General features: G+C 37.7%; 1 protein-coding gene across 1 annotated transcript; it reads left to right on the top strand.

The window, feature by feature from the left end:
• Positions 1-3,433: 3,433 nt before the first annotated feature.
• Positions 3,434-12,689, top strand: LOC130571665 (matrilin-2-like). The gene is made up of 14 exons (XM_057362786.1): positions 3,434-3,538; positions 3,798-4,361; positions 4,676-4,798; positions 4,886-5,008; positions 5,181-5,303; positions 6,287-6,409; positions 6,884-7,006; positions 7,841-7,963; positions 8,405-8,527; positions 8,842-8,964; positions 9,144-9,266; positions 10,694-10,816; positions 11,389-11,511; positions 12,499-12,689. The coding sequence occupies exons 1-14, from the start codon at positions 3,466-3,468 to the stop codon at positions 12,687-12,689; spliced, it is 2,181 nt and encodes a 726-aa protein (XP_057218769.1). The 5' UTR covers positions 3,434-3,465.
• Positions 12,690-12,784: the final 95 nt, after the last annotated feature.

The raw sequence follows: 12,784 nt of genomic DNA, 5'->3' as shown, positions 1-12,784 counted from the left end.
ATATATATGTCAAGAATAGGTTCATATTCCATCTTAAAATTAGTTCAGAAAATCCCTATTTTAAAACTATTAAACTTTTTTGCATTGTGACTACTTTCAAAATAATTAAACCATATTTAAAATGTCCATTATTCTATTTAGTATTTATATACCATGGTACATGGTTGTGATGTCATTATGATGATTTAAATAAAACTTTGCAAAACAAAATGACAGTAATAATCATACAGTAAAGATTATCTACTAAGAAACAACATTGTGGATAGTGAGAAATTTTTTAATTGAAAAAAATATTTAAAGTAAAAAATATGGATTACAGGAATGCATATGATTTGGGGTCACAATGCAAGGAATCTTAATAGTCCTAAAATAGTCTTTCTCTTCTAAATGTGGCATTGACTTTTTCATTAACCCCAGAAGAAGAATGACCTCCATTGTAAACAGACTTTTCTCACTCACCCGTATCTTCTTCTCTTCGCTCCTGCATGACTCGATTGTTCCCCAGTCCCTTCCGAACGCAGCCCTGGTTTATTTGATATTCTCTTTTTGCAAGACTGTGTCTGACAGAGGTCTTTTGCAAGAGGAGCTCTCCATCCCCACATCCAATAACTGTGTTATCAGCCTCATAGCAGTATTTGTAAATCTATATGCGTGTTTGTTTTTAAAGATAGTTACCTACGCAGGTGCTCGATTCTCACGTCTGCCTACACGTGGCAAACAGCTCACCCTTGAATGGGGCGTAAAGTCCAAAAAGAATTGTGGATGTCAGTTGGTCAAAGACAAGCAAATATTCATCTGGCTTTTACTGTAGGTTATCTGAATAAGTAAGCTTAACTGGAGACGATAACTGCTTTCTAACTTGGTGGTCACATGAATTTAACATTATCCTCATTATTTCCTGGATTTCTGTAATGTGGGGGGTCTTGTGGTAAATAAAGCTCTATTATAATTAGCTGCATAGCTGCTCAGGCCCCTAACCCGAAAAATAAAACTTTGATGTTCAGAAGTGCGCATTAGTTTTTTTGGCAATTCAGATTACAGTATTCACTTAATTTTTTTTTCTAGAGACTAATTATGTGTGTGCACCACATGGTCTACCATCTTCAAGTAATGGTACCACGTTCCCTGTGAGCAATGAATAACCAGTTTAATCTTCTGAAATAATTGGCTGCCTGCCTACATGATGTGTATACGAAGGAGTGTGTGCGTAACCATAATCAAAGCGGAGTTAAGGAGCACGGTAGCTCGTGTGCACGATCGCAGCCCAGTGTACACACAGCACAGAGGGGCTCATTGTATTTACATGACACAGGGCACTGTAGTCTACAGTCTCCCTGAAACCCACAGCTATGTGCAGAGCTTTTATCAGGCCTGAGAGAAACTACCACGAGTCATGGAGGACACTTGAAATCAGATGTGTCTCTTTTACTCCGTAGGGTACATGGTGACACTAATTATTTAGTAAATGTCTTTAGAATGCTTGTATGCTTGGTATGTTTTACTTTCTCTGTGTTTGCATTGTAAATGAAGAGTTCACTTAAAAATGTCAGTTCTCGCTTAATTAAAGATGCAATCTGTAAAGTTTTTGGTTATGAATAAACAAAAATGAGTTATTGCACTGCTGAAAAAAACAATAGAAACCATCGCGGAAATTCTAATGGTTTCCATTAAAACCATAAAAAATTCTGTTCTGTCCCTGCTGAAAAAACAATAGAACCCTGCTGAAAAAAAACATAGAAACCATTAAGGAAGTTGTAGTGGTTTTATAGGGATTTGTATTGGTTTTAATGGAAACTGAAATGGTTCTACTGGTATGTGATGGATTCTACTGGTGGGATGTTAAATCCTATCTGAATAATGCCCAAAACAAAAAGGCATTTTGTAATGGTTTTAATGGAAAAAGCTAATGGTTCATAATGGTGTTTTAATGGAAACCATTGGAATTTCTGTAATGGTTTCTATTAGGTTTCTATGTTTTTTTTTCAGCAGGGAAACCATTAAAGCGTTTGTAATGGTTTTAGTGGTTTTAAAGGGATTTGTATTGGTTTTAATGGAAACTGTAATGGTGTCTACTGGTATGTGATGGATTCTATTGGTGGGGTCTTAAATCCTACTGGAATAATGCCCAAAACACACTACAAAAAGGAGTTTTGTAATGGTTTTAATGGAAAAAGCTATTGGGTTATAAGGGTATTCTAATGTAAACCATTAGAATTTCTGTGATGGTTTCTATTGGGTTTTTTCAGTAGGGTTGTTTTCCCTGCTGAAAAAAACCATAGAAACCATTAAGGAAGTTGTAATGGTTTTAATGGTTTTATAGGAATTTGTATTGGTTTTAATGGAAACTGTAATGGTTCTACTGGTATGTGATGGACTCTATAGGTGGGATGTTAAATCCTACTGGAATAATGCCCAAAACACACTACAAAAAGGCATTTTGTAATGGTTTTAATGGAAAAAGCTAATGGTTCATAATGGTATTTTATTGTAAACCATTAGAATTTCTGTAATGGTTTCTGTTGGGGTTCTATTGTCCCTGCAGAAAAAAACTATAACCCCAACAGAAACCATTACAGAAATTCTAATGGTTTACAATAAAATACCATTATGAACCATTAGCTTTTTCCATAAAAACCATTACAAAACTCACTTTTCTAGTGTGTTTTGGGCATTATTCCAGTAGGATTTAACATCCTACCAGTAGAATCCATCACATTTGACAACTTCTTTAATGGTTTCTATTGTTTTTTTCAGCAGGGAGATTGTAATCCTTGTAATAATGCCCAAAACACAGTACAAAAGGGAATGTTGCAATGGTTTTAATGGAAAAAGCTAATGGTTCATAATTGTATTTTTAATGGAAACCATAAACAAATTTTGTGATGGTTTCTAGTGTTTCTATTTTTTCAGCAGGAGAATATGGTTATGAATTTAACCCAATGTCATGGAATGTCATTCGGTTTGGAACGAACCGCCTGATCTTATTTTAATAGGAAACCAGCACAGCACTAATCTGTCTAGTCTTTATCCACTGGACTCACAGAAGAATTTATGGCAAACCGTGACACACACGTAACTGTTCTTTGACACTCTCTCAGCAACCCCTGATAATGAGAACCCTTATCAGGCCCTCTGACAGACGACCCTCTTTGTGAAAGTCAAAGTGACAGACAGCCCATCGTTTACAGCACCAATGTCCCAGACGCTGTTATTTTCCAGCAATAACTTCACACAAGCGTTTGAACTGGAAGCCAGTAGTGATGTGATTGGACCAGAGGTCTGTTAATTCCTCCACGTTAATGGCCTCTGTGTAAAAAGACTGCTGCTCAACATCTGTTTGGTGATGCCGTTTTGCGGCAAGCTCTGACTGGAATGCGTTTTAAGCACAGAATTCCCCTGATCTGGTATTTCTCTCTGTTTCTCATATAGCCATTTGTGGTGAGTTCGGGCCTTTGTCGGAGAAACATGACACGAGCGTTGCTGTATGTTGGTTTGCTGATAGCCATAATGGCTGCTGCGGATGCAAGGCCTAAATCAGGTTGGTTAAATCACCATAGTAATATTAATAAATCAATTTTAGTAGAAGCAGAGGTAGACGCTACCTCAGAGTCTGTCAGATTACAGTGGTTCAGTGGTAGGACAATAGCATCATTATCAGGAAACCAGACTTTTCAGCAATTTGCGAGCTTAGTCAGCTAGTTTTGTTTAAGGACCCAGATTTTATTACAGATCTGTAGGATGAAAGTAGCTAGTCAAAAAGTCAAAAATGTTTCATTCTTTTTTCCCACATTTTATAGCTGAACCCAAATGTAAATCCGGCCCGGTCGACCTCGTGTTCATCATCGACGGCTCTCGCAGCGTCCGTCCCCACGAGTTCGAGACCATGCGCAAGTTCATGATAGACATCATCAATGAACTGGACATCGGTCTGGAAACTACAAGAGTCGGCGTAGTCCAATACTCCAGCCAAGTCCAGAACGTATTTTCCCTCAAATCCTTCAGCAAGCCAGCGCAGATGGTCAAATCCATCAACGAGATCATTCCATTGGCCCAGGGCACCATGACCGGCCTGGCCATCCGTTACGCCATGAATGTGGCGTTCTCCCCTGAGCAAGGCGCCCGTCGCAACGTTCCCCACGTAGCGGTCATTGTGACGGACGGTCGCCCCCAGGACCGTGTGGCTGAGGTGGCGGGCGCCGCGAGAGAGTCTGGCATCGAGATTTACGCCATCGGTGTCGCCAGGGCGGATATGACATCACTCCGAGCAATGGCCTCTCCGCCGTTTGAGGATCACGTGTTCCATGTGGAGAGCTTTGACTTGATTCATCAGTTTGGGCTGCAGTTCCAAGACAAGCTTTGTGGTGAAGTATTCCTCCAGATGATATTTGCTCCAGAGCCTGAATATGAGGGTCTAGACATTTGTGTCCTTTGAGCCTTCCATAGTTGTAAATAAAATCCCATTACGCCACATACTAAGCAGTAACATGAAAATACATAACAACAGTATGTGCATGCTTATGAATGTCATTGCATTAAATAACCCAATGGTTGATTTGTCCATATTTAACCCATCCGGGTTGAAAACAACTTAGCATGTATATTTTGCCATCCTATTTCAACTATTTTTAGCTAGTCTTGCATTGTCACAATATTGACGTGTACGTTGAATCCGCAGGGATGGACTTGTGTCTCGAGTCGGATCACGGCTGTGACCACATCTGCGAAAGCTCTCCTGGTTCCTATCAGTGTCTCTGTCTTCCCGGATACACGCTGAACGAGGACGGCAAGACCTGCACACGTGTGTATCCTTACAAAGAACACGTTACAGAAATATGACAGTTAGCATTCCACCGGTGCTCAACAGGTGTGTGTTTGTGTCCTGCAGCCATCGATCTATGTGCAGAACAGAAGCACGACTGCCAACAGATCTGCATCGCTTCACCTGGATCCTTCACGTGCGACTGCCACAAGGGATACACGCTCAACGACGACAAAAAGACCTGCAAAAGTGAGCAATGCACACGTTGAAGTGTATCGGAACGCATTCATAAACATGCTTAAATAACAATATTGTGTCACAGAAGTCGGGTGGAGCTAAAGTCTGGTCAAATGTTGTACTTTTATCATTTAAAGCTGCATTCCGTAATATGTACTCAACTTCTGTTTTATGTCTGTTCTAGTGATCGATTACTGCTCATTTGGGAATGACAGCTGTGAACATCAGTGTGTCAGTGTACTTAATGGCTTTAACTGCAAATGTAATGAAGGATACACACTCAACGATGACAAGAAGACGTGCACAAGTTAGTAAGGGCGACCAGCCCACAGTTGTTTATTTCCTGACTGAAATGTTCTAATTCACATTGGTACACCAAATTGGTACTTGACACACCAAAGTGTCTTTTCTTCAGAGTAAATATATGGTATTTTCAGAATGATAGTATATAAAACTACAGCACCTTGGAATGCAGTGTGTCTTTTACGCACAGTATGGAAATTCCCAGATGGTTTGTGTGTTTTTCCATAATATTGGCAATCACATAGCAAGGTTATTGACGACAGTTCAGAATAACACAACTTAAATGTTGTGTATCATTATACATTGCATACTGTTGTAAATGCATACTTGTTGTAAGCTTAAAGGCACAGTAGGTAATTTTTTCTAGATACATTTTTTTGGGAACATTACAGTAACGTTGTATTGTTAATAGTCTTGTTAATAGTCAAACAACGAACAGTACGTCTACAGCATTTATTAATCTTAGTTCTTGTCATTTTTTATGGCAGGAAATGCTCCCAAAAAAATATTTGTGCAATATCAGCTTAAAGGAACAATTCAATCAAAAATAACATTTCTGTCTTTATTTACTCACCCTCAAGTTGTTCCATATCTGTATAACTTTCTTTGTTCTGATGACAGATGCTTGTAACCAAACAGTTCTTGGCCACCATTGACTACCATTGTTACCATTGTTCTGTTGAACACGAAAGAAGATATTTGAAGAATGTAAAGCAAACATTTCTGGGGCACTTTTGATGACCATTGTAATTTTTCCTATATGGTAGTCCAATGGTGGCCAAGAACTGTTTGGTTACAAGCATTCTTCCAAATAACTTTCTCTGTGTTCATCAGAACAAAATGATGAGTAAATGATGAAATAATTTTTATTTTTGGGTGAATTGTCCCTTTAAGAATCAAAAATTAGTTACAGTTGATGTCAGGTTAAATTGTTTGTCGCAATGGCAGCAGTGGTGAGCTTTGCTCACACTGTTCTCTGTTTTTTAGTGATCGACTACTGCTCATTTGGGAACGACAGCTGCGAACACGAGTGTGTCAGCATACTTCAAAGCTTTTACTGTCGCTGTCGTGACGGATACACGCTCGATGAGGATGAAACATCATGCACAAGTTAGTGAGGGTTACGGATACGCACACATTCACATGTGGAGGACTCGCAAGTACCCAGAAGTTTATTTAGTGATCACAAAGCTACACACCTACAATCACATGCTAAGCACAGCTCATTCTTCTTACTAATGTTTTTTCAATGTGGCCTAATCTTTACTGCAGCTCGTGCACGAGTTTCTGTTGATGTAGTACACCGCCATAACCAATCTATCCATTTCCTGCTGTAACCACATGGTTTATCTATTAAGATATCATTACAAATACACAACCGCCCATCTGGAGAAAGAGTGATTCACAGTCTACATGTAAATCTTATGATGTAGTCTTTTGGACAAACAAATATAGTTAAAACAAAGCAAAACACTCATTGTAGGCTTTTCTGAAACACAACAGCTTGGATTTTGCTTTCATGTAGTTTATTTGCTTCGCTTGCTTTGCCAAAGTCTTGCTCTATCTGTCCCTTGCCTGTTCTAGTGATCGATTACTGCTCATTTGGGAACGACAGCTGTGAGCATCAGTGTGTCAGTGTGCTCAATGGCTTTAACTGCCAGTGCAATCAAGGATACTTCCTCAACGATGACCTGAAGACCTGCACAAGTTAGTGAAGATCCAAAACCATTCAGCTCACAGCTGATTTTTACATTTGCTATTTAAAGAAATTCCTCAGACATCCTCCGCAGTTTTTCTCAGTTGTTTACCATCAGCTTTCAAAAATGTCCTAAACGATTAAGGACTTTTTAAAATCGGGCAGCATCCAAATAACTTTTGTATTGAAAATAGGTTCTACATACTAAAAAAATGAAGAAATGGTTACTTTAATAACCAATGACTCTAAGCATCTTTGAGGAACCAAAAAGTTTCTTCTGTGGCATTGCTACCAAGAATCATTTTAAGCATCTTTATTTTTTGTGGTACCGCTTGTTTTCAAGGCAAAATGGTAATTATTAATTCCTGCCATCACTCTAACTTGTTCATCAGGGTTTGCTTCTTAGTAAAAAAACTGTAGTGGAAAACCCTGATTTCAACCTATGGTTTCTAACGTAAAATTTTCACTCTTAAAAATACTTTATAAAGGTACTTACACATCAAGACGTTTTCGTTTTACAAAAAGTTCTTTGTAGTGGAAACGGGGTTCTTCATATAATGAAAAGAAACATATTGAGAAAGAAATATTTTTTTAAGAATCTTTTACTGAATGGTTCTGGCATTGCTGTGATGAAACATTTATTTAGTAGTATTTGCAGCCCATTGGTTTTACCAAAATTCAACAAAATAAGTAGTTTTAAGGCATGTGGTGGTCCAAAACAACTTCAAGATGGTTTCCCCCACACTCATGGTAGACAATTGAGAAAAAAGGGAACTCCTCACATTGCAATATGTTTGCACAGTATGTCATATATTGAAATTCTAATACATGTAATCTATATGTAGTGATTGACTACTGCTCATTTGGGAATGACAGCTGTGAGCATAAGTGTGTCAGTGTGCTCAGTGGCTTTTTTTGCCAATGTAATGATGGATACTCGCTCAACGACGACATGAAGACCTGCACAAGTTAGTGAAGATCCAGAATCATTCCATTCACAATCGATTCACTAATTGAAGTCAATTTTATTAAAACACAATATTTATTGTCTCACATAATGTATGGAGAATATGCATTTAAACCTTTAATTCAATAATTGGTTAGTAATTAAATTTCTTCCATTTTTTCCAATGTTTGCCAGCGCTATTTGTTAAGATGGTAAAAGTTCCACAGTGTTTGGTATTTATTTAAATACTTCCTGTTTGTTTCTCAACAAATGAGTCTGCTGTGATAAGAACATCTGTAAAAAAATATTTCAGGTAGAAATTACGAAAATATTTGATTAAAGTGAACCCCTAACATGCGGAAACAGAAGAAATGTTATTCCTGAGGTTAATCTAATATTTACTATAATTTGCACAGCATATCACATATTTAAATTCTAATATATATATATAATTTATTTTTAGTGATCGATTACTGCTCGTTTGGGAATGACAGCTGTGAGCATCAGTGTGTCAGTGTGCTCAAAGGTTTTTATTGCCAGTGTAATGAAGGATACTCGCTCAACGACGACAAGAAGACCTGCACAAGTTAGTGAAGATCCAAAATCATTCAGCCAACAATAAATTCATACATTCACCTAGGATTATAAATGGATTTACTCAAGAATTCCTATTTTTTTTCTCAATTGTTTGCCATATGTATTTGGACCATTGCTAAGCTTGCTTTTTAAGTTTTTTTTCTTACAACGTTGGAAGCCAGAGTGTCAGAAGTTTTAAGCACAAGATGGCCAAAAACAACATCTTGATAAACAATTGAGAAAATGAGTTTTTTCTATACAGTAAAGCTAACATTTACACTGTTTGTTCTTGTCCTCATTCTAATACATGTAATCCATATTTAGTGATCGATTACTGCTCATTTGGGAACGACAGCTGCGAGCATCAGTGTGTCAGTGTACTTAATGGCTTTTATTGCCAATGTAATGAAGGATTCTCGCTCAATGACGACAAGAAGACCTGCACAAGTTAGTGACGATTACATTATCAAGCCTCACAAAATACATAATCACAGTTTCAAAACAACTCCAGTTCCCTCTGAGTGCAAAATCAAAATGTTACACGACATTTTGCTGTTTGCCAGCTCTTCTAGCTGCTTGTTTAACTCTGAGCTTTGAGCTTCTCTGCTTTTCTCTGCCTGTTCCAGTGATCGATTACTGCTCATTTGGGAATGACAGCTGTGAGCATCAGTGTGTCAGTGTGCTCAAAGGTTTTCATTGCCTGTGTAATGAAGGATACTCGCTCAATGACGACAAGAAGACCTGCACAAGTTAGTGAGGCCAGATTATTAACACACAAGTAACACTGTTTCACACAAACTGCTTATTTTGTTGTGGTGACCAGATCATGTTGTGTTTTGGATTCTGGTCTCCAGTAAGAGATACTGGTATGCTGGTATCCCCTCTAGATTATTTTTGCTGGTTCTGCTAGTAACCAGTGGTGCTATGATGATCAACCAGCATGGCAATATTTGCCGATCTATTTAATAAAGAAACACAAAACTTAACAAGCACATTAAAATACTTTGTAAAAACTGATATTTTGAAGAAATAGTTTTAGTACGATTTTGCTCTCCTAATCCAACCCATCTAATGTACTGTATATTTAAGGGAAAGGAAGATTTATAATAGTTCAATCTTCCCGCTTTGTGCTGACATATCTCTGCTTCACATTTTATTAAGGTTTAGTTCAACCAAAATTAAATTTCTTTTATATTACTTGCCCTTATGTTGATCTGAATTTGCATAACTTTCTTTTTTCTGTAGGATACAAGAGAACAGTCACGAACGTTGATGTTTTTTCATAAAGTAAAAAGTGAATATGGATTGACATTTTGTCTCCTTTCATGTTACTCAAAAGAAAGTTCTGTTGTTTTTTTAAGTGTGAGTAAACGAAAGTTTAATTTTGGGTGAAGTGTTAAGTTTTATCAGCTTGTTTAAAGCTGCAATTCATAACTTGTGCTTTAAAAAATGTACATACTTATAACAAATTTGTAGTGAATTGTGTTTAAATCTGTCACAACAGTAAGCTTATAATAATTATTTTATTAGTGAATTTTTTAGGTCTGCTACAATTATATGTGAAATGTCAAAAAAAAGTTTGATGTCATTTTACGTCAATCGACTGTCTTCAACCCACCTAATATAAGTGTGTAAAGTAACCTGCATTTTATGTGTTAAACCAAAGTCCGTTTAGGGAAGTCGTGCCACTCGGCGGCCATCTTTACAGAGCTTTACGGCAGTTATTACGTAATTCAAACAAGACGTAATGGGAATACTGATATTTCTACAATCGCCGGCTAAAATCCCAATTAAATGACATATTTATAAACAACATTTAAAAATGACGTAAACTGTACCATAACTTTTATTTCTTATGATCAAATTGTGCTTAAAAACATTATTTTTCATGAGCAAAGCTTCGCTAGGGCGGCCATATTGAGCGTTGTGTTCCTCCCCCATTAATTTCAATGGCAGTGACTCATCTTGTTAATATTAATATCTTTGGTTGAACCGAGATGGCAATAGAGAGACAAATGTTATGGATTGCTCCTTTAACTGTTAACATAATATGAATCATTTTAACCACTTTAAGCCTTGAAAGAACACAAAAATAGCATACACCCTGGGACACAGCTAGCACATGAATCTCTTCTCTTTCTAAAGTCTGTTTTCTGCTTTTCTCTGCCTGTTCCAGTGATCGATTACTGCTCATTTGGGAATGACAGGTGTGAGCATCAGTGTGTCAGTGTGCTCAATGGCTTTTACTGTCAATGTAATGATGGATACACACTCAACGATGACAAGAAGACCTGCACAAGTTAGTGAGGGCAAACAAGCCGTTTCAGATCTGTACTATAAGACAATACTTGTCATGCATGCTTGCATTGCTTCAAAATCTTATTCATTCCTTTTCCTTAAACCAGTGGTTCTCAAACTTTTTCGTTGTAAGGCCCCCTTTGTGTTAAGTGCATCGCTTTGCGGCCCCCCATATAAAGACGTATAATCTTAAACTTAGAATTTTCATTAAACCAAAAACATTCAGTTATACAATGCTGGAACCTCAATTCTTTTGGTTGGTGGTGTCATTTTTCTGATGTTTGATTGCATAAAATCTATGATAAATTTCTATATTTCATAAAATGTCACAAAATCTGTGGCCCCCCTAGATCCATCTTGGGGCCCTCCAGGGGGCCACGGCCCCCAGTTTGAGAACCACTGCCTTAAACCTTTCTCAATGAACAGCTGCTTTGATAAACCAGCGTCTAGTGTTAGCTAGCATTGTTGGTGTGGTCTAGTTGGTTCATCAAAAGAACTTTCAGCAACAGACGACCTTGCTTTTGTAATTCTTATGCTTACTAAAGCAGTATTGCATTTATTTTTGTCTCTTAGTGATCGACTACTGCTCCTATGGCAATCACAGTTGTGATCATAAGTGTGTTGGTGTGCTCAATGGCTTCTACTGTATCTGCAATGAAGGATACACTCTACAGAAGGATGGAAAGACCTGCCAGTGTATGTATGACATCAGACAGGTGTTATAACACTTTTGAGCTCATATAGACCACTTTGGATGGTGTAAACAGCGCTGGTCCAGAAGAACTTCCTGTTCCGCTACACAAACATTTGAACAAGATACAACCAACAGAATATTTATAACCAATTTAAAATGTTTAAAAATGAATTATGTATCTAAGATTTAAAAAATAAACAAAAAAAAAAACTGAAACCAGAAGTGATTCTAGATCTTGTGAAGTGGTCTATAATGGCCACAATCACGTCTTTCAGTCGGAAGGTAAAAAAGAGAAATTCTGAATTTATTATTACACCACAAGCAGACTTGTAATCTAACTGAGGAAATGTAGAAAACATTCACTTTAATGGTTTATTTTGGCTTTCACATCCAGGTTACATCACAAAATGCTTTAGCCCCAAACTGCACTCAGAACATTATCTGTAAGGTACAAAAACACTTTTACACCACGCAAACTGGCACGGAAATGACCTCCCACCATTTCATGCCTGATGGACTTCCCAGACTTTGGTCTTGGAAAACTCTTAAGCACAAAGAATATCAAGCGGCCCATTTATCATGTTTTTAGTTAGCTTTGAAGGATCCAGACCACTCTTTACCAGATTTCCTCCATACACTCAGTGTTGTGTAAAACGTTAAAGGGAAAGTTCAATTTCTGTCATTTATTCACCCCCATGATGTATAAAACCTGTATATGACTGTTTAGTTGGTGGAACACAGAAGAAGATATTTTTAAGAAATGTCTCAGTAGTTTTGTGTCCATAAAATGGAACTCAATGGGGCTCAAAATTGTTTGGTTACCAACAGTCCTCAATATACCTTTGTTTGTGTTCTGCAGAAGAAAGTAAGTCATGCAGGTTTGGAATGACATGAGGGTGAGAAAATGATGAAGGATTTTCATTTTTGGGTGAACTATCCCTTTAATGTTAATGCACTTCAGTTCATGGCTGTTGTTTTGTCTCCTGCAGCGGATAACTTGTGCAACACGGTTGAACACGGTTGTGAGTACCAGTGTGTGAGCACTCCCGGATCATACCACTGCATCTGTCCCGAGGGTCATGTGCTTCAGGACGATGGCAAGACCTGCGGAAGTACTACTGCTTTTCATTCATACCAACATTTACTACAGCTGGGATTTCCTCACACGGTGTTATTTTAAAAGGGGAAATGCCTAGAACACATTCCTAAAGTGTAACCAAAGGCCATATTTTATTCTTTACACACTTAACGAGGTTAAAAGGGAAATATGTAGTT

The sequence above is a fragment of the Triplophysa rosa genome, linkage group LG20 (genome assembly GCF_024868665.1).
Source record: "Triplophysa rosa linkage group LG20, Trosa_1v2, whole genome shotgun sequence".
In the NCBI taxonomy this organism is placed as follows: Eukaryota; Metazoa; Chordata; class Actinopteri; order Cypriniformes; family Nemacheilidae; genus Triplophysa; species Triplophysa rosa.
This window is presented reverse-complemented; position numbering and strand designations above follow the sequence as displayed.